The 19,309-nt window shown below is 40.5% G+C and overlaps 1 protein-coding gene across 1 annotated transcript in view; it reads left to right on the forward strand.

The window, feature by feature from the left end:
- Nucleotides 1-19,309, forward strand: part of LOC147024108 (protein APOLTP-like) — a 95,592-nt gene that overhangs the window by 14,239 nt on the left and 62,044 nt on the right. The window contains exons 2-6 of the mRNA XM_085883691.1: nucleotides 2,151-2,287; nucleotides 5,652-5,749; nucleotides 12,651-12,810; nucleotides 17,497-17,679; nucleotides 19,006-19,158. Of these exons, the coding sequence (XP_085739817.1) occupies nucleotides 5,715-5,749; nucleotides 12,651-12,810; nucleotides 17,497-17,679; nucleotides 19,006-19,158 (531 nt within the window). The 5' untranslated portion in view covers nucleotides 2,151-2,287; nucleotides 5,652-5,714. The remainder of the gene's footprint in view (nucleotides 1-2,150; nucleotides 2,288-5,651; nucleotides 5,750-12,650; nucleotides 12,811-17,496; nucleotides 17,680-19,005; nucleotides 19,159-19,309) is intronic.

Below are 19,309 nucleotides of genomic sequence, written 5' to 3' on the forward strand. Positions count from 1 at the left end.
AATAGCAATTGGTGTCAACACTATGACAAATTGGTGTCAACTATGACAACACAATTGGTGTCAACTAAAGCTGTCAACACTATGAAATCTCTCACGACGCAGCTATAGCCCAAGGTCAGTTACCCTCACATCCCAGACAGGTCAGTGGCCTCTCTTTTTATCATGACCACCTCTACTCTGGTCTTGTTTCCTTTATTCTCTCAGCCCTCTGACCCTCCCCAGCAACTCTAGGATAGATGTGCTCTTCCGATAAGTGACAGGAGGAGAGGACATGACCTCTTCGTTCAACTCCAAAAATTAAGGCTAACGAGACGCTTCAACTCTTTTCTTCATGTTTTCTCCCATTTGTAGAACTGCCTTCGTAATGCCTTTCAATCTGACTTTTCCCACCAAGGCTTCCAACATGTGGTGCATCACCATCTCATATCATCTCCCCCATCCTTACCCGTAGTATTTTCGACCCTGATTAATCGTACCGATAACTGAACTCAACCGTATCTTACGTGTGTGTGTGTGTGTGTGTGTCTCTGTCTCTCTGTCTCTCTGTCTCTGTCTCTCTGTCTCTCTGTCTCTGTCTCTGTCTCTCTCTCTCTCTCTCTCTCTCTCTCTCTCTCTCTCTCTCTCTCTCTCTCTCTCTCTCTCTCTCTCTCTCTCTCTCTATATATATATATATATATATATATATATATATATATATATATATATATATATATATATTGTTACGTCTGAGGGGGGGTATGCATTCAAAGGGTAATTAGGATGTTTAATTAGGTATGCCATGCTGTTCGAGTTTTACCAGGATCTCAATGTAATAAGTAGCAATTCAGTGGTGATAAGTTGTCTAGTTAATGTCCATTTCTTCAAGGGGGAAATGATAATTGTCACGTAATTAGATAGGGATACGGGATAGGGTAAGTGTGTCTGCGTAAACCCCTTTTAGTATTCCCTGGAGGCTTGCCGTGACGTCACAGGACAGTGCTGCGGATGGCTCCGCCCCGTGATCACGATTGGCGGAAGGCGATGGCGGAGGGCCAATAAACGGCTCGATTGGAAGTGATGAGGACTCGAGGATAAAAAGGCTCTGTTCGGGGAAAAAGGTGAAGAGGAAGAAGATCGGTACAGAAAAACTGTTCTGGTGGAGGCTGTTGTGCTGGGAGCATGATGTTTGTTGGGCTGATTCGATCCTGGATTTGATCGTGTCTCGTGGCCTTGCTGTGCCTCGTGCCTCACCTTGGTTAGCTCTGGGGTTCTGCTGGCTTGGAGCACGGGGTCGAATGGCAGGCGGACCTGCCTCCCTCTCCTGCTCGCAACTTGGCGCCCGAACTGACTCCCTGGTGGCTGTGAGCGGACTTGGGCCGACACAAGGAGGTCGACAGCACCACGGTGTCTCCTGCCCCTGACGAGCGCAACGCCAGCTCGTCCGACGCCAATCCAGGGACTGTTGCGTCACCACCACGGGCCAGCCTGACCACCAGGACCAGCTACGTTTTGTGTGTGTGTGTGTGTGTGTGTGTGTGTGTGTGTGTGTGTGTGTGTGTGTGTGTGTGTGCACGCGCGTGTGTGTGTGTACCTGGCGCCTTAGAGGGTTTGAGATTGGTATATCCATTGGAATTGTTTGTGTTTTCCCCACGCCCGAACCCACACCACCATCCCGTCGAATCGCCCCGGATCCCTCTTCTTGCCGAGTCTTGTTATTTCTGGTTAGAGAAATAAACGTTATCAACTCAGTGAAAAGCGACTCGTGCCACCTTCCTCGTCCCGTTTGCGGTAGAGCGATTAAAACCGCCATCTTTGGGTTATAAATAAATAAACCGCCTCCATCGTTTCGGCTCGTTCTACATTGGCGGGACTGTTCAAGTCCCGTGGACGTCACAATATATATATATATATATATATATATATATATATATATATATTTCATGGTGGAGTAAGTTTAAAGTTTTCGAATACATTTTTTTTTTAAATAAAACGAAATCTAGAGTTATTTACATGCCATTTATCATGAATGTGGTTAAACCAACCTTTCAATTGAAACATTTAGTGATGTGGTATAAAAATAACTGTGCTTGTAGCTGTTGTGGAGTTTGATTTCCTTCAATATATACTTGCTATGTGAGCCATGAAGATCTGTAGATATGTCATGCTTGCAGAGCATCGGTCTCTGAGAGTGACAAACCTATTGTACGAGAGAGAGAGTGGTTTGAAGAGGGAGCGAAGAGAACTACATGCAAAAGATGTGTTGGAAACCGTCCGACAATTGTGTGGCCGATACCATCTTCCTCTTGAGGTGCCCATATTTTCCTGTCATACTTTATTTACTGCAATGGCATTTATTTCGGGTTACTTGAATTGTTAAATGTTGTGCAGGCCATTCTTTCACGATGCTCATCTCTCTCTGGAATCTCCACCTCTCCTCCCCCACCCCACTTTCTATTTTTCCCTCCTCTTCCCCACTCTGACCTCTCTTTTGTTATTTTTAAATAGGAGCAAGGCTCATGGAAGAGCAAGGTAGAACGAACAGTGGGACAAACATCAAGGTCATGAACAAACAGGAAAAAAGGAGAAGTAGGGGAGGAAACACCAAAACTCGTAAGTAAATTGGTGGAGATAGGAAAGGTTAATGGGGGTAATGATGATTATGGCTCATTATTGGGATGACAAGAAATGTTGGTATACTGCTTGCTTGAAGTACTAAAGGTAAGAATGAGACAGAACAAACTCTGGAATTTGGTTCCATAAAATGGTGGAAGCGAGGAACAAAGCAGTTGACGTGTTCAGTTATCCTGATTTTGGAAGTTTTTCCAGGAGGGGGTTACTAGTAGAATGCATGCATCCTGGGGTTGCTGGAGGACATTGCAGGACTGATACAGAAGAGGGAACAATACTGGAGAACAGAGTATATACATTAGAGAGACAAGCGACCTGCCTGTGATGATAGAGCAACGCAACTGCTGACTGGCCTCATCATGGGAGATTCCCTCCAATCAATCAACTGACTGACCCTCCAATCAACTGTGATCCACCGTCATTTGTTGAAACACAGGCTGCGATGAACTGGTTGAAATGGGGTAAAGCTCATGGGATCTGTGGCATCCATGCTGAACTTCTCAAGACTGCTGGAAATGCTGAACTCGTGTCATTGCATGCAGTCCTGTGCTCTGCCTGGAATGCAGGCATCATCCCAACTAACTGGAAGAAGGGCCTTGTTGTCCCTCTCTGGAAAATGAAGGGTGATCACCAGGTGATCAACAACTACCGAGGGGTGATGCTGCTCTCAGTGCCGGGCAAGGTCTTTGCTCGGATAATTATTGATAGGGTTCGCCACAATCTGCTTGAGCACCAGCATCCAGAGCAGTCAGGATTTACACCAAAGAGATCAATGATTGACCATATCCTTGCTCTTCGGGTCCTCACCGAACGCAGATGAGAGTTTCAGCAGGGGCTGCTTGCAGCCTATGTTGATATTTGCAAAGCATTTGATTCAGTGAATCAGGATGCCCTCAGGAGGAATCTTGGTCTTCGTGGGGTGCCAACAAAACTTATCAATTTTATGTTTAAACTATACTCTGGTACTGAGAGTGCTGTGACATGTGGTGATACCATCTGTGACTTATTTCTAGTTGTTACTGGAATTTGGCAGGGGTATGTACTGGCCCCCACACTTTTCAGCGCTTGTATGGATTGGATTCTGGGGAGGATGTCGGAGAGATCAAGCAACTTCTGGGGAGGTGCATTGTTTGGGAATGTCAAGATCTCTGACATTGATTTCGCAGATGATGTAGTCATCTTTGTGGAGACTCTAGATATCCTTTTGGAGACCCTCGAGGTGCTGAATGAGGAGTCAGAGCTGCTGGCATTACGGGTTTCCTGGATCAAAACTAAGATCCAGGCTTTCATTGACATCTTGGATGCTGCTATCTTGTCTGTACCTGTTGGTGGTGAGGATGTTGAGGTCACAGAGAGATTCACTTACCTTGGCAGTGATATTCATGTCTCTGCTGTTTGTGAGCCAGAGGTGAAGAGACGTTTAAGTCGGGCCTGGGGAGTCATAGATTCACTGGATAATGGGGTCTGGCACTGCCGATACCTATGCGGGAGGACGAAAGTCCGAGTCTTCAGGTCCTTGGTACTTCCAATCTTGCTCTACGGATGTGAGACTTGGACTCTGACCAAGGATCTGAGACGGCGACTTAATTCCTTTGGTACCAGGTCTCTTCGGAGAATCCTTGGCTATTGCAGTGTGGACTTTGTGTCCAACAAGCATTTGCTTAGAGAGACTCAGATGAGCTTTGTTACCTGTATAGTCCATGAGCATCAGCTGCGGCTGTATGGACATGTGGCTCATTTTCCTGATGATGATCCTGCTCATCAGATTCCTCAGTGAGGGAGCCTAGTGAGTGGAGGAGGCCAACAGGCCGACCACATGCCTTGTGGTTGCAGTAGGTTGATCAGCAACTCAAGGAGATGGGGATGGGCCAGGCATCTGCCTGGGGGATGGCCAGACTGAGGCCCCTGAAGTACCGGTGGAAAATGGATGCAGTGATGCACTGCTCTGGCGCATTTCTCCATACCTGACCTGACCTGAAGGGCGATTCCAATATTTGTGAGAGCTTTACATTCCACAAAATCCAGGAGAGACAGTTGTGAAGCTGGGTGCCATCACCAGCTTATATAGCCTCTTTCCACTTTCCCCCTTCTTTGACCTTCTGCATGTACGGGGTGAATAGGTGCCCAGTTTACAGGCACGCTCTATCCACTAATTGTGTTGTGAGCACTGGAGGCTGCTTGTGAGCCAATTGCCACTCATTGATGTAGAAGCTTCGGAGTAACCAGGCTCCACCGCCATGTCATGTGGCTACCAGGTAAAGAATCAGATGAGGTGGAATACCAGTCGAGATGTTCTTCCCCTCTCCAGCCATTAAATGGCATCAAGCCAACCCCATCTTCCCCATGTGGGCTGCACATCAGATTTGAATACTTGGCATTAAATGTAAAACATAATGCTTCTAAATCCTTACAGTGAATGTGCCAATGCTAAAACCTCAATTCTGTCTACACTCCCCCCATCCCTCCTTCTTCCCCTCTCCAGTCATTAAATGGCATCAAGCCAACCCCATCTTCCCCATGTGGGCTGCACATCAGATTTGAATACTTGGCATTAAATGTAAAACATAATGCTTCTAAATCCTTACAGTGAATGTGCCAATGCTAAAACCTCAATTCTGTCTACACTCCCCCCATCCCTCCTTCTTCCCCTCTCCAGTCATTAAATGGCATCAAGCCAACCCCATCTTCCCCATGTGGGCTGCACATCAGATTTGAATACTTGGCATTAAATGTAAAACATAATGCTTCTAAATCCTTACAGTGAATGTGCCAATGCTAAAACCTCAATTCTGTCTACACTCCCCCCATCCCTCCTTAACCTGAACATAACAATATATTAGTTTCAGGCATATATCTATCTGGTGTGTGTGTGTGTGTGTGTGTGTGTGTGTGTGTGTGTGTGTGTGTGTGTGTGTGTGTGTGTGTGTGTGTGTGTGTGTGTGTGTGTGTGTGTGTGTGTTAATATAATAGCACACAGAATTGTATGGAATGAAGACCACAAGGATTGCAATTTATAACTTTCGGAATTGTTCTTTCTTTTCTAGGTTGCAGATCTCTTTCCATTGTTGGTTTTTCAAATTAGTGAATTGCCTTCATCTGAGTTAAAAATGCTCTGGGATAGTTCCTTGCAAATGTGCCTCAGGTGGGTGATGCATATTTTTAGGTTTCAAACACTGGTTTGTATCTTGATTTTTTTTACATAATATTTGAAGCTTGTGTTGTGTTTTTTACTTGCAGAGCTTAAGATTTTTTGTCATAAATATGTTGAGTCCTCTTACAACTGCAAATACCATGGAACCCTGAGATTCACGGATTCGACATTCGCGGACCCCGCAGAATCGAGGTTGATAAAATGTGACGTACTTCTCCATTCGTGCTTCGCGTATTTGCGTTTTTTAAAGACATATATATATATATATATATATATATATATATATATATATATATATATATATATATATATATATATATATATATATATACATACATACATATATATACACACTCGTATGTCTTGGAGCCTCCTTTGGCTTCACAAGAGAAAATAATGTTATTGAAGAAAAATATGTGAGAACGAATCCACCACACCTTATTTCATCAACTGATAGCTTCCTTTAATCTCCTATCTTTGAAGAGCTCATTAGATTTGAGTTAGAAGAACAACAACAAGGGAGTGGGTTCTACAATGGGAATGTTTCTCATGTCGATCTTAATAGTCTTAAATCCACTGCTAAAGGCTTCTTCTTACCTTGATTTATCTCAGGATATAAAGAATAAAAAAGCAAAAATTAATACTAAAAATACTGACAATAAATGCTTTCTCTGGAGTATCTTAGCACACCTTTACCCACAGGAAAGGTACTGTGAAAGAATTTCAAAGTATAAGAAATATGGGAATAAATTAGAAACTGGGGATCAAGGCATCTCTGGAGGAGAACCCATGAGCTTAAAAGATATAACAAAGTTTAGGAATATGAATAACCTATCAATAAATGTTTAAGGTTTAACTGATAAAAACAAAGTGCAAATTCCAAGAGTTAGTAATACTATCTCCAATGATATTTGGTCAAATGACCAGCATGTAGATCTCCTTTATTTCACTAATAAAGAAACCACTCATTATGCTTACACCAAAAACTTTTCTGGATTCGTAAATAGTCAAGTTTATAAATCAAAGCATGTCATATCCTTGTAAGAGATGTCTAAATATCTTTCAATCTCAACAAAGAATTGATAAACATTTAAAGTATTGGTCCAATCATAAAGCAGAAGTTTTTGAGATGCCAGAACCAGGAGAGAAAGTTGTATTTAATGAAACAAATAAATGTATAAAACACCCATTTGTAATGTATGCTGATTTTGAGAGCATCTTGGAAAAGACTGATGACATGAAAAAAAACATATCCCTTGTGGGTTTTGTTATTACATTAAGTCATCTGTCGGAAGTAAATATGATAAGATGGAGTTGTTTAGAGGTCCTAATGCTGCTGATGAATTTGTTAAAAGGATTGAGGATGATTGCATGAAGATAACTAAAATTATTTCAAGAACAAATAAACCCCTTGACTTATCTCCAAATGAAGAAAAATAATTTGAAGAAGCAAGGATTTGTCATGTATGCTCAGAGGCTTTGGTAAAAACTAATAAAAGGGTGAAAGATTATTGCCATATAATGGGGAAACATAGAAGAGCAGCCCATAATAATTGTAATTGGTTCATGAGCACCAGCCAGAGTGACCACTATATTCGTTATCTCTGTGTGTCTGTATGTATGTCTGTCTGTCTGTCTAGAGCACAACTTCGTGGGATGTGATCCGATTTGGATGAAACTTGAATATGATGTTGATATCAATGCCTAGTTTTTTCTTCCTGGCGATGGGCGTCCCACGCCCATTGTGGGGGGAGCCACACCCACTTGTAATTTTTGTTTTTTTTCATATTTTTTTCTCGATTTTTTTTTTTTTTTAAATCGAAATTCCTGCTCGAGAAATTGTGTGCATTGACCATATATACAACATATAAAAAAATTCAGTTTGATTCGGTCAATTTTGAGGGAGAAGATAAGTTTTGAAGAAATGGGCAGTGACAGATAGTAGGGTAGCAGCTAAGATTGAGATTGAGACTGAGACTTTTATTTGCAATACAGTGAGACATCTCATCATGCGCCTTTTTGGTTAACGAGCGCCAGCCAGAGTGACCACTATATTCGTTATGTCTGTGTGTCTGTCTGTCTGTCAGTGTGTCTCTCTGTACAGAGCATAACTCCGTGGACTTTGATTAGATCTTGATGAAACTTGGTTATGTGTTCGATATCAATGTCTAGTTGTGTTTTCCTGGATGAGGGCGTGCTTCGCCCATTGTGGGTGGAGCCACGCCCCAAAAATAGCCATTTGTAAGGGGTAGTTGGATTAAAAATCTATTTTCTCCTGGGGAATTGACTGAATGGAATGGGTTCTTCAGTATTTGAATATAAAAATGAATTATCTAAAACTTGTCATTGGCTGATTTTTCATTTTCGTCCCAAGGTCAAGGTCACAAGGTCAAAAACTTATGAAATTGCGAATTTTGACATAAAAATCATACGACCGCCCAAACTTTGAGAGCTAGGATGACAATATTTTTATGCATGATCTTGAGGTCATTCCCCACCTAAAGTCTTGAAATCATTTTGCTCTATCTCGAACACCTTGCCCATGGCGCCCCCTTCAAGCTTGTTTTTACGCTGATTTCATCAAAGTATGGATAATCCGAGGAGTGCGAAATGCCATATAGCCTATATGACGTTATATTGTTCCTGGAATGTTCCAGAGGAAGTTTTGCACTAAAGGTCATAATCCTTGACCTTTGACCTTTAGGACCACAAAGGTCAAATTTTTAAAGTTGTGGGAATCAAACCGGGTTTTCGACCTTCTTCGACAAACTAACTCCAATAAGCTATAGCACGTATCCTGTTTCCATATTTTAATGTCCACAACATTGTTTTGTGACCTTTAAAGGTTATGCAAAGGTCAAATTTTGAAAGTTGTTAAATGAAACCGGGTTTTCGACATTTTGCAGCTAATAACCTGTCACCCGTACCACATCATGTTGATCATTTTTATAACTTCGTCAAAAATTATCACATTGTCTCATCTTTGACTTCTGAAACAATCTACAATGTCAAATACCGCTCGTGAACCATCGTCGCTTCCCGGCTCATCTTAATTATAGAATCCTGACCTTCATTCCTGTATTTCTTCATAATAACTGTCATGATGACACACATCTCTTTATAAAAGAACTCAGTAAGACTCCTGAAAGATAATAGCAATTCCTAATACAGATCAAAATTGCATCTAATTTACAAAACAGATTTATACTCATGAAAAGGGTGTAAATACAAATATAAGATTTATTGGCTCATAAATTTATGACAAGCCCTCAAAGTTCTTTCATTTAAAATATCTCCTCTTTTCCCATGCTTTCTCGTCAATTATGACTGAAGCTGACTTGGGTAAAGACATTTCTTTTCTTACTAAAAAGGGCATTTACCCAGATGATGATACGGATTCCTTTGAAAGATTTAAAGAAATAACACTTCCTCCTCACAAGGGTTTATACAACAAGTTTGGAAGAAGTCATATTACAGGTGAAGAATATGAAAGAGCAAAACAAGTTTGGTAAGAGTTTGAGATATAAAATATGGGTGAATATCATGACCTTTATTTAATAACTGATGTTTAATTACCCGCTGATGTGTTTGAGAAATTTAGAGAAGTTTGTTATGATAAAGACTGTGATGGACTTGATCCTGTCCATTATTATACATCTGTTGGACTAGTCTGGAGAGCTATGTTAAAAATGACTAAACAACCCTTTATCTTCGAAGTGATGTCGATATGCTCTTCATGATTGAGAAGGCTAAAAGAGGAGGAATTTCACAAGTTTGTTCAAAGCGATATTCGAAAGCAAATAATAAATACCTTCCCTACTTCTCGCCTGAGCAGCCAACATCTTACTGAATGTACTTTGATGCTAATAACTTGTATGGCTGGGCAATGTCTGAATCTCAAACCTATGGTAATTTTAAATGGGTGAAAGAGCACAAGTACAAATCTATCTTCGATCATGTTATCTCCACAAGTCAAGAAGATTTAGATAAACAGGATTACGGGTAGTATTTTGAAGTAGATTTAAAACTGTCCTAAAAACTTCACAACAAACATGAATACCTTCCTTATGGAGCTGAAAAAGATATCCCCAATCAAGAGCTATTCGGTGGTTATCAACAACATTTCTTAAGTTCTTCAAATGAGTTTAAATATATTCCTACAACTAAATTACTAACATCGTTTGAGAAAGAGAAGTATGTTTTACATCAAAGAAATCTAAATCAATTTACAGAAGCAGGACTACAAGTTAAAAAGGTACATAGGGCACTAAAGTTTAGTCAGTCATTGGTTAGGTAAATACATTGATTATTACATGAGGATGAGAACAAAGGCTAATAATGATTTTGAGAAGGACTTTTACAAGTTGATGAATAATTCTGTATTTGGTAAAACAATGGAAAATATAAGGAATAGACAAAATGTAAGACTTGCTCTGACTTGGGAGCAGGCAGAGAAATTGATAAATAAACCAAGCTTTAAAATAGTAGAAATATTTAGATATTTTTGTGCTGTTCATTTGAATTAAGAGAGTGTAAAGATGGATAAACCGATTTATGTGAGAACATATGTTTTAGATCTTTCAAAGTATTTAATGCGTGATTACTTTTATAATAATCTAAAGAAAAGATATGGTGAGAATATTGTGTTGCTATATATGGATACGGATAGCTTCATTCCAGTGATTACTACAGATAATGTTAATAAGGATATGAAAGAAGATGAAGATATTTATGAGCAAGTAATTATGATCCTAATCACCCACTCTTTTCTTATAAGAATAAAAAGGTTAGTGGTAAATTTAAAGTTGAATTAGGTGAAAAGATACTAAGTGAATTTATAGGTGTTAGATCAAAGGCAGATGCTTATAAATACTTGACTTGGGGGTTAAATTTTATTAAAATGTGAAAAGAAACTCAAAGGTCTAAGGAAAAGTGTATTAAAAGAGACCATGAACTTTCAACATCATAATATAATGGATGTAAGCCTGTAACTTCGAACACACTTTTCTCCAAACATATTCTGTTCATACTTCCCAAATCTTCACATTATGTGTTCCATTTATTTACGCAAGTGATAGCAGATTCAAAAAATCGAATGGAGATAGAATTTTCAGAGGGAATCGATGACATCATTCAGCAGCGTTCGGCGGAAAACCAATGGCTGGGTCTTCTAAGAGTTCCTCAACATTAGAAACCAAAGTAAAGACCTGTTCGACTTTCCTGGCAGACGGCGTACGGACTCTGAGAACAATCCGTTACTGAATTGGTGATCATTTTGGTGGAAGATTTGACCGCATACACCTGGTGGTCCACCATTATATTGGTTCATCAGGATTGGGCTCAGGAAACTGGTCTGAATCTGGTGACCACTACAATGTACAATGTATTGTGCAGTGGTTGAAGGGGACATGTCGCTTTGGGGTTCTCATGCATGTGCTGTGTGTAAACGGTGTGGAGAAGCTCAGGCACAGTTTGAAACTGCAAAGGGCTTATCTTGAGTCAAGTTTTTTGTTGTTGTTGTTGTTGTTGTTGTTGTTGTTGTTTTATGTTGCCTTCTTTGACTGGAAAGCATGGATGATGATAATTTTATATGTACTTCAGGAAAGAACCTGTCCTTACAGACAGGTTAACTCTCCCACTTTCATGGTGTATGGTGTATTTTATTTTGACTGGTAATACTGGCTTCCAGCAAGTAGCACTATATGATACACATTTACATGGAGACAATTGGGGTCCTCCCTCAACTCGAACCCCGGGGCTTTTTTTTTCCACTGAAAACCAAAAACCCCAGTGTATTCACCAGTTTTCAACTCTGCCTGTCCAGTGGTTTATTTCTTCCAATGCTCCTACTTCTGGAATTGTTAAATTTCTTTTTTTACCACCTCAAGCTTCCCGACCACCACTTTTCAACTTCTTATGTCCAGTGGCTCAGGAGTCCATCGTGGTAAAACGCTCACACAAACGGTGTGATATTTTGTATACATGTACAACTACACATAACTGCAGAAGTGATTTCATGCGGTTACACATATTGCACAATTTAATCTTCATATAAATTACCCAATAGCACAAGAATAGGTGAAAAGCAGTTGTGGTGATTATTCCCTTTTCGTATGTTGGTTAAGATGATGCTTCAACCAAAACAAGAGAAATCTCACTCACATGAACAATGCGGTGACGTGTTGTAAATGAAGTCTGGCTGATGATTGCTCCTTCGTTGTCTCTCTAATGGTTGGTGAAGAAAAAAAGATTTAATGGTGCTGAGCCACGATGGCTTTAGAATGGTGTCAAAAATCGTCAGCAGAAAAGGAATACTCGTTCATTGCAGTCATGGTTGTTTAACAAAACAAACGAAGTCCACTTCCCTCCAAAGTCTTGACAAAGTCGAACCAAAAGTCACTATGAAATAATGACGTGTTGAGTGACTCATGATTACGGATGAGAAAGGGTTGTAAATAAAGGCGCGCAAGTTTCCAACATGTCGTCAAGACAAGCTCCCATGAGTCCTCAGCCTTTATAACATCCCATGCGTTGATTGGCTCTCCAGAAAGATGCAACTGATTGGATACCAGAGATCACGTGTTTGAAAAATTAATGAATTACTGAGTCACTCCAAAGTTATTAAATGAGTGTTGAAACTTGATTTACATATTGTCTAAGAATCTTAGTTCACATTCCATATTAAATGTTTTGTTTTTGTAATCACTCCAGCAATGAGATGTAATATTTGTCTGCATTGTGACCTGACACACTCGGTTTATTAATATTGTAAGAGCATCAGGTAGGTGCAAGATTTAAACCTTACATTGCAGTAGAAATGGAGTTCATTGTGATACAATTTGGTTTGGCTTTTAGGTTCATTAAATTGGTTCCTTTCCCTCTGTATCCACAGGAACCCTCTATTGGATGCATTGCCAATGTGTAGAACAAGTGTGTGTGTGTCATTCATGTTTGACCAGCTGAGTCAAGTCAACCAACTGGCTCGAGAGGCCTGGATTTATTCATTGGCCTTTATCCCAGAGCCCACACAAGACATGTTGAACAGGGCAGTGGTGAGTTTTGAAAAATATACCTGAGACAGGAGTATTGGAGTGTTGGACAAGCTCTTGGTAGTAATCAATCACAGCCCCTAAAATGTCTTCAATGTTAGGTTTGAGTAGTTCATGATGTCACTTCCCCATGCAACTGTTACCAATGATTTAGATATTTGTATACCATCACTAGCATTGCATTATAATGAACAAAACAGCAATGAAATAATTTGCCATTATGTGCTCCTGAGTTTAGTTTCAAAGTGTTACACTATAACTCCCACCTGTTGCAGTCCCACCAGGAGCATATTTTATGTCAACCTTTTGTGGGAACTTCAAAGGACTTATTTGATTGCAAACTGATTCATATCGTCAATCAATTTCATATGCAATAACAATATTATATTGTGGGAGAAAACTTGAAACCTTGATCAAGTAACTCGAGTTGCAATACAGGTTGAATCATCTATTTGATACATGCACTTGGAGAAAGACAATCAAAACAACGTGATGTCTTTCTGGCTTGATGTTTCAGAGTTTCCTAGAAAGGGAAGACTAAATGTGTGTGGGGGGGGGGAAGGGGGGATGATCTGCTTACATGATGCCTGCAAGCAAGTTGACCAATCCCAGATGGTAACATTCTGATAAGAGACAAACAAAACTTTTTCAAGGTTGTGGTCATGACTTTTTGTTTCAGCATATCAGATGCAAATTCCTATGGTTTGTCCTCAAAGCATGTTCAAGCTTTTTCAGATATTTGCTTTGCTTCAAGGCCCCCCCCCCCTTTCACAACTATTGCATAATGTATACTTCATCACAATGACTTACATTCCAAAGCTGGTAGAACTGTGAATAATATTATGTACTCCCTTGCAAACTTGTATTTCAGCATATTATATGCATTCATTAATTAGAATTAAGCATTCCTGTATTCCACTGACATTTGAACAAAGGCAGCTTTATTTAATTTAACTTGCCAACCAAGTGGAATATAAGAAAGATTATATTGTTACACAGTTAATTAGCACACTATATCTATTCATTATAAAACAACCATCAATATGCGATGATTCATGAGGAAGTATATACTGTATGTATATGTTAAAGTAAACTGGAGAACATATAAAAAATTATAATTTACCGTTTATCTATGGAAATCAAAAGGCTTTTCTTGAAAGGGATATATATATTTTAAAGTATCAGTGCAGCAAAGAAAAGAGAGCGGTACACATTACCTTTGATGAAGCATGGACTAATAATCAAATAACATTGAGAAAAGCAACCGAGATATCAATCAATGGTCCTAAGTTTCTTTAATATATTATTGTGGTTCTGTAAATCCACATGCCTCCAAGGCAATGGCACACAGCATACAGCGATCATTAGAATAAAAAAAAACATGATGTCTTTCTGGCAGTTATCTGATGGCAGTTATTTCAATAGTATGTGTACTCGTTAGTCCTTTCCATATGTCTAGCCGGTGAAGGGGAAAGATGCATTGCGTGGAACTCCAACAGTTAAAGTTCTTTAACCTTCAATATTTGCATTCTTTCACCCCACCTTGCATGGGACTCCTTCAGTTAGATTTCTTCGACCTCTTTAATATCTTCCACCCTTGCAGTTCTTCCATTCTTTTGCTACACCCCTTTCTCTCACATGAAACATGCAAGCAAGCATGCACGCAAATCAGTAAAGACTAATAGTAACCAAGCAAGCACGCCGCGAGCACCTCATTTGCATTTTCTGTGCTCTCAACGACCATTTCACCTCGGAACTTTATTCCACTCAACAAATTATTCCACGCTCATCACAACCACTTCATACAACTCGTAAAAATCCCCACAACAACCCATGCTTACATTTTCCATGACAAACGCGATCATTATTCACAATGTCATTACAAGGAACTTAAACCTCTTCCCCACAATTCCACATTACAATCCTTCCTCACTACAAATGCCACAACATGTTCCCAATACTTGACAACCGTCACAACTGCCACATGTTCATCGAACACTCACGACAGCCTTGAAGGACATCGAAGAGATAAAGGTCGAGTTATTTTGGGGCATAACTTGAGTCAAGAATGTGCGCTGGAGCTCGTTTAAGGACCTACGGGTAGCGCAGGGATTTCCCTGAAATTCTACGTTTGAATGAAGCCCAGCACACGATCGGGTCCAGCACACTCCAAAAATGACTTCCCCATGTAAAGGTCGGAGTTGTTACACGTGGCTCTGTTCGCGAGAAACTGAGCCGTTTTTCACCTTCGGGGCCTGGCAGGCCAAGGCTACGACCACTATGGACCAATAATTTCATTAAGAAATAGGACAGCTCGATTTCATTAAGAGTCTCTTTTGATCCGATGTTTGGCTCCTCCCCTCATCTGGAGCTCATAAAAGTAACGAATGCAGCTCATTTCCAGAAGAGTATATTGCCATCAGAGTATATCACCAGGCAGGAGAATATCGTAGCAGCAGTATCGTCAGGGACAGAGCTGGAGAGTATCGCCGAGACATCACTGGAGACAGAGCCGAGCCGAAGACGCCAGAGTTCGCCAGACATCGGACCTCATCGGGGAGACAGGCAGTGCAAGGACAAGTGTCGAGTCAGCATGACCAGGCGTGGGGTCATGCATTGCTGCTGTGAGCCGGGAATGCTTCCATTTCAATGTCACTCATTTAGGCGGTATCCTGCAGTGACACGTACACATACAGACTCTTACATGATTTACAATGGAATCTTTTCTCTCATGCATCTTTCTTCTACGATCTATCTCTCATCCACTGTGGACACAAAAGGGCAATCAACGCAGGCAAGTCTGACCAACTGTTCTTTTCAGAGTGAAAGCCAAGAGTGAACTCAGTGAACTGAATTGACTTACACCTCACATTCTTCCTCTTACACTATGCGGCACCCCACGTCACATTACACTTGCAGCTCTCAAACACGCACCCTAGACACCCTCAATATTTCTTCCTCTTCCACTTTCCTAAGTGTTCTGGGTTGTGCAGGTCTGCCAACTACACCAGGTATTAAGAGGTCATTAACCCTCAACTGCTTCTATCTCCCTGGGCTATCTCTAATTTTCCTCAGGGTTGTGTGTGTGTGTGTGTGTGTGTGTGTGTGTGCGTGTGTGTGCGTGTGTGCGTGTGTGCGTGTGTGCGTGCGTGCGTGCGTGCGTGCGTGCGTGCGTGCGTGCGTGCGTGCGTGTGTGTGTGTGTGCGTGCGTGCATGATGGCACCTTTCGTTGCATAAGTTAAAACTGTATAAGAAAGAATATTCAGAATAACTCTGCATTGTGTCTTCTTCTTTTGCAAATATTGTTTGCCTTTTGCTGCAACTCACAAATGCCTTGCTTTCTCTGCTGTACATTTGTAATAAATCCCATATTGCGCCACCTAACTTTCCTCACTCCTTGTTTCAATAAATGTGTTTGTTAGAAATGTTCCCAGCTCATTTTTGTCTTTTCCTCCATTGGTCTAGCATGGCCTGAACCCTAGTTTCGCCAGGACATTATTCCCCAATAATCTATTAAATAGCCGGTACATACTTGGCAGCTCCGCTCGGCTGCACCTGATCCGGTAGGTAACCTAAATAACACAAGTATGTGCCGAAGGTGCGATTCCCAGAATAATGTGGTCACATGTCCTTTGGTGAACGGTTGTTAGACGGAGGACCCTATGTCACGTGATCAAGTTATTGGCGTTTGCAGTTGATTAGCGACAGAGCTTTCATCTCCATAAAAAATAAATAAACTACTGTTTTGTGAATCCTCTTTTACAGCAATTGCTTCATGTATACCAATATGCTATTCAGTCCAAACCTTTTTCTCAGGTTTTGTTGGAGTCCTCTTTGGTGAACCATATTATACAAATTTCACAAGATGGGATTAATTATATGACTTCCACAATAATGATAATGTAATGACTTACAAAGCATAAAATGCAGATACTGTGTCTCTCATATCAGTTTGTCAAGAAAATGAAGTAGAAGAAAAACATTGGTACAACAACAAACTGATACACTACAGCGCAAGACAAATTTCAGAAGAAGGATGGGAACAGGGTTTCAGCATATGTAGTTAAGCTCAGTAGTGGAAATGGGAGAGAACATAATGTAGTAGTCATCAGCAGACTTAAGATACTGCCAGGAATAGTCTGAGATGGACTCAGAAAGACAGTTCCATGGGCGAAAAAAATAGGTGGATGAAATACTGGAGGTTAGCATTGACCTTGGACTTGTGGAGGTTCACAAGGAAAGGTTTACAGCGACAATCCATACAATCTGTAGGGATAGCGACAGGCTGAGCAGAGAGGTGAGAATGCAGGAGTTGTGAGACAAGAATTGGGCTTGTAAAATAACTGCAAGGCCAACAACCTGTGTACAGTGAAAAAGCTGACACGGAAACTCAGCTGCCTGACATGGTATTCCAATGCCACAAAGGGTATTCGATTCCTGGATGTGTTTGTGTTTTGCTGTGTTTGCATCACTTGTTGGCAAAACTGATTTTCTGTTATTTAAGTTTGTCTGTGCTGCTTATTCACCTGTCATTGTCATTGATTTGACCTCTAACCCTCTGTTGTCAAGTTCTCCCCTGAGCTTTCGTCTCCATAATAAAATAAATAAACTACTGTTTTTGTGAATCCTCTTTTACAGCAATTGCTTCATGTATACCAATATGCTATTCAGTCGAAACCTTTTTTTCAGAATTTGTTGGAGTCCTCTTTGGTGAACCAGGCAACACTTCTATCGGTCTCTACGATGCTGAATCAGTTTTGTGTGAGGCATTCTGCCTGTGCCAACATGATGCCTGTACAGAATGCTGCCAGAATCTTTGGCAAGACACTTCAGGAAGGTTGCCAGCCATACAATGAGAAGCAACGCATGAAGGTTTGAAAATCTTGAGGGGGAGAGAGATAGAGATAGAGATAGATTGTGGGATAGTTCAACATTTTTGTGTTTCAAAGACTTGCATACAGAATACGGTTGGGAAATATTCCCCTGGCAGAAAAGGTGGGCACGATCTCCTATGGCCCACACCATCCAAACCCCCTCAGCTCTTATGTGCACTATCCTGAAAAACTGTGCCAGAGGTCTCTGGTTAACAGTGCAGCAGGAAATTGTAAATGAGAGAATAGGACCACGACCTGCAGCATACATCGGCCCTGGCCGAATGTTATAACCCAAATTTGGTAGCATTCTGACTGGTGGGTCTCGAGAGAAAGGTTTTTGAAGGAATTTACGTGACCACCATTTTGACACACTTCCAGTCATGTGATCAGCATGGCCTCCGCAATTTGACATTAGAACCGTGTCCTAATGCTGTAACCAAAATTTGGCAGCATTCTGATTGGTGATTCTGGAGAAAAAGATTTCTGAAAAAATTTACGAAGTCGGTCATTTTCACCGACTTAGTCATGTGACCAGAATGAGCTTTGCAATTCCTGTTACAGGTCAGGAGAGGAATGTTGCTGTGAACATATCTCAGAATATTGGGGACAGATTCAGACGAAATTTAGTGGACAGTTTGGGTTTGTGACGATGACAAATCGATTCGATTTTTGGTGAAGATCTTAATTCCGATCTGGATATGATAATTTTTAAAAATTATTTTAAGAGATTCTTCACCATTGAGGGATGTTTCATGTCCGGCCTCGGATCCGGCCCATCAGGAGGATACAAAACGTAATCTGTTAAGCCTGGCTGAGGTATGCGCTCTACAGAATGCTGTTCTATTCTTATATAAAATCATCAGAATTTGTGAAGTTGAAAAATATGTAAAGAATCGTTGAATATCATTTAAAAAAAAGATAGTCACACAGGAAGATAAACAGGTTTTTGACAAAGCAACAAAAATTCCATATCTGTAAAGAAGAGTTTTCAGAAGATAACAAAAAGGTGTGAGTGGGACAAAATGGAGGAGAAGAGTCTCTCATAATGTTTATAGTGTTCTTCCTTTTCGAAACAATTTTGAGAGAATATCCTGAGAAACTCCACATGGGCTGTTTTGTTTTGCTTGTTTGTTTATTGTCGAAGCCCAAGTACAATGCTCCAGTAAAAGCGTGCAGCCATGCACATCTCACGATATTACATCGTTTCGACACAAAGAGATGAAGTGGCATGAGTTTTCCCACATTTTTTTGTTTTCTTTTTAAACAGAAATTTCACTTTTGTTTTACTTCCCTCTTCCCTTTCTTCCCAAATCCCACATTTCAGTTGGTGCTGGTGTTGAAGGCGATCGGTAATGGCGGCCAAGCAATGTCTTCTTTGGCCAGTCTCCTGGCAAAGTGTGTTGCTAAAACCTCCACTCCAACAAGTCTGCGTCTTATAGGACTTGAAGCATTCCGTCGTATACCATGCGAGACAGATGTAAGAATTGAACACCGTACTTTAATCTGTTCATGGCAAAACATAATACGCTATATGTTCTACTGTATTTTAACAATTATCATCTTAATATTTTGGATGTTAAATGATGATAATTTCTGCATTTTTATTATATAACCTTTTTACAATATTT

The sequence above is a fragment of the Eptatretus burgeri genome, chromosome 6 (assembly GCF_056783735.1).
Source record: "Eptatretus burgeri isolate ZD-2024b chromosome 6, Ebu_testis_v1, whole genome shotgun sequence".
NCBI lineage: Eukaryota > Metazoa > Chordata > Myxini > Myxiniformes > Myxinidae > Eptatretus > Eptatretus burgeri.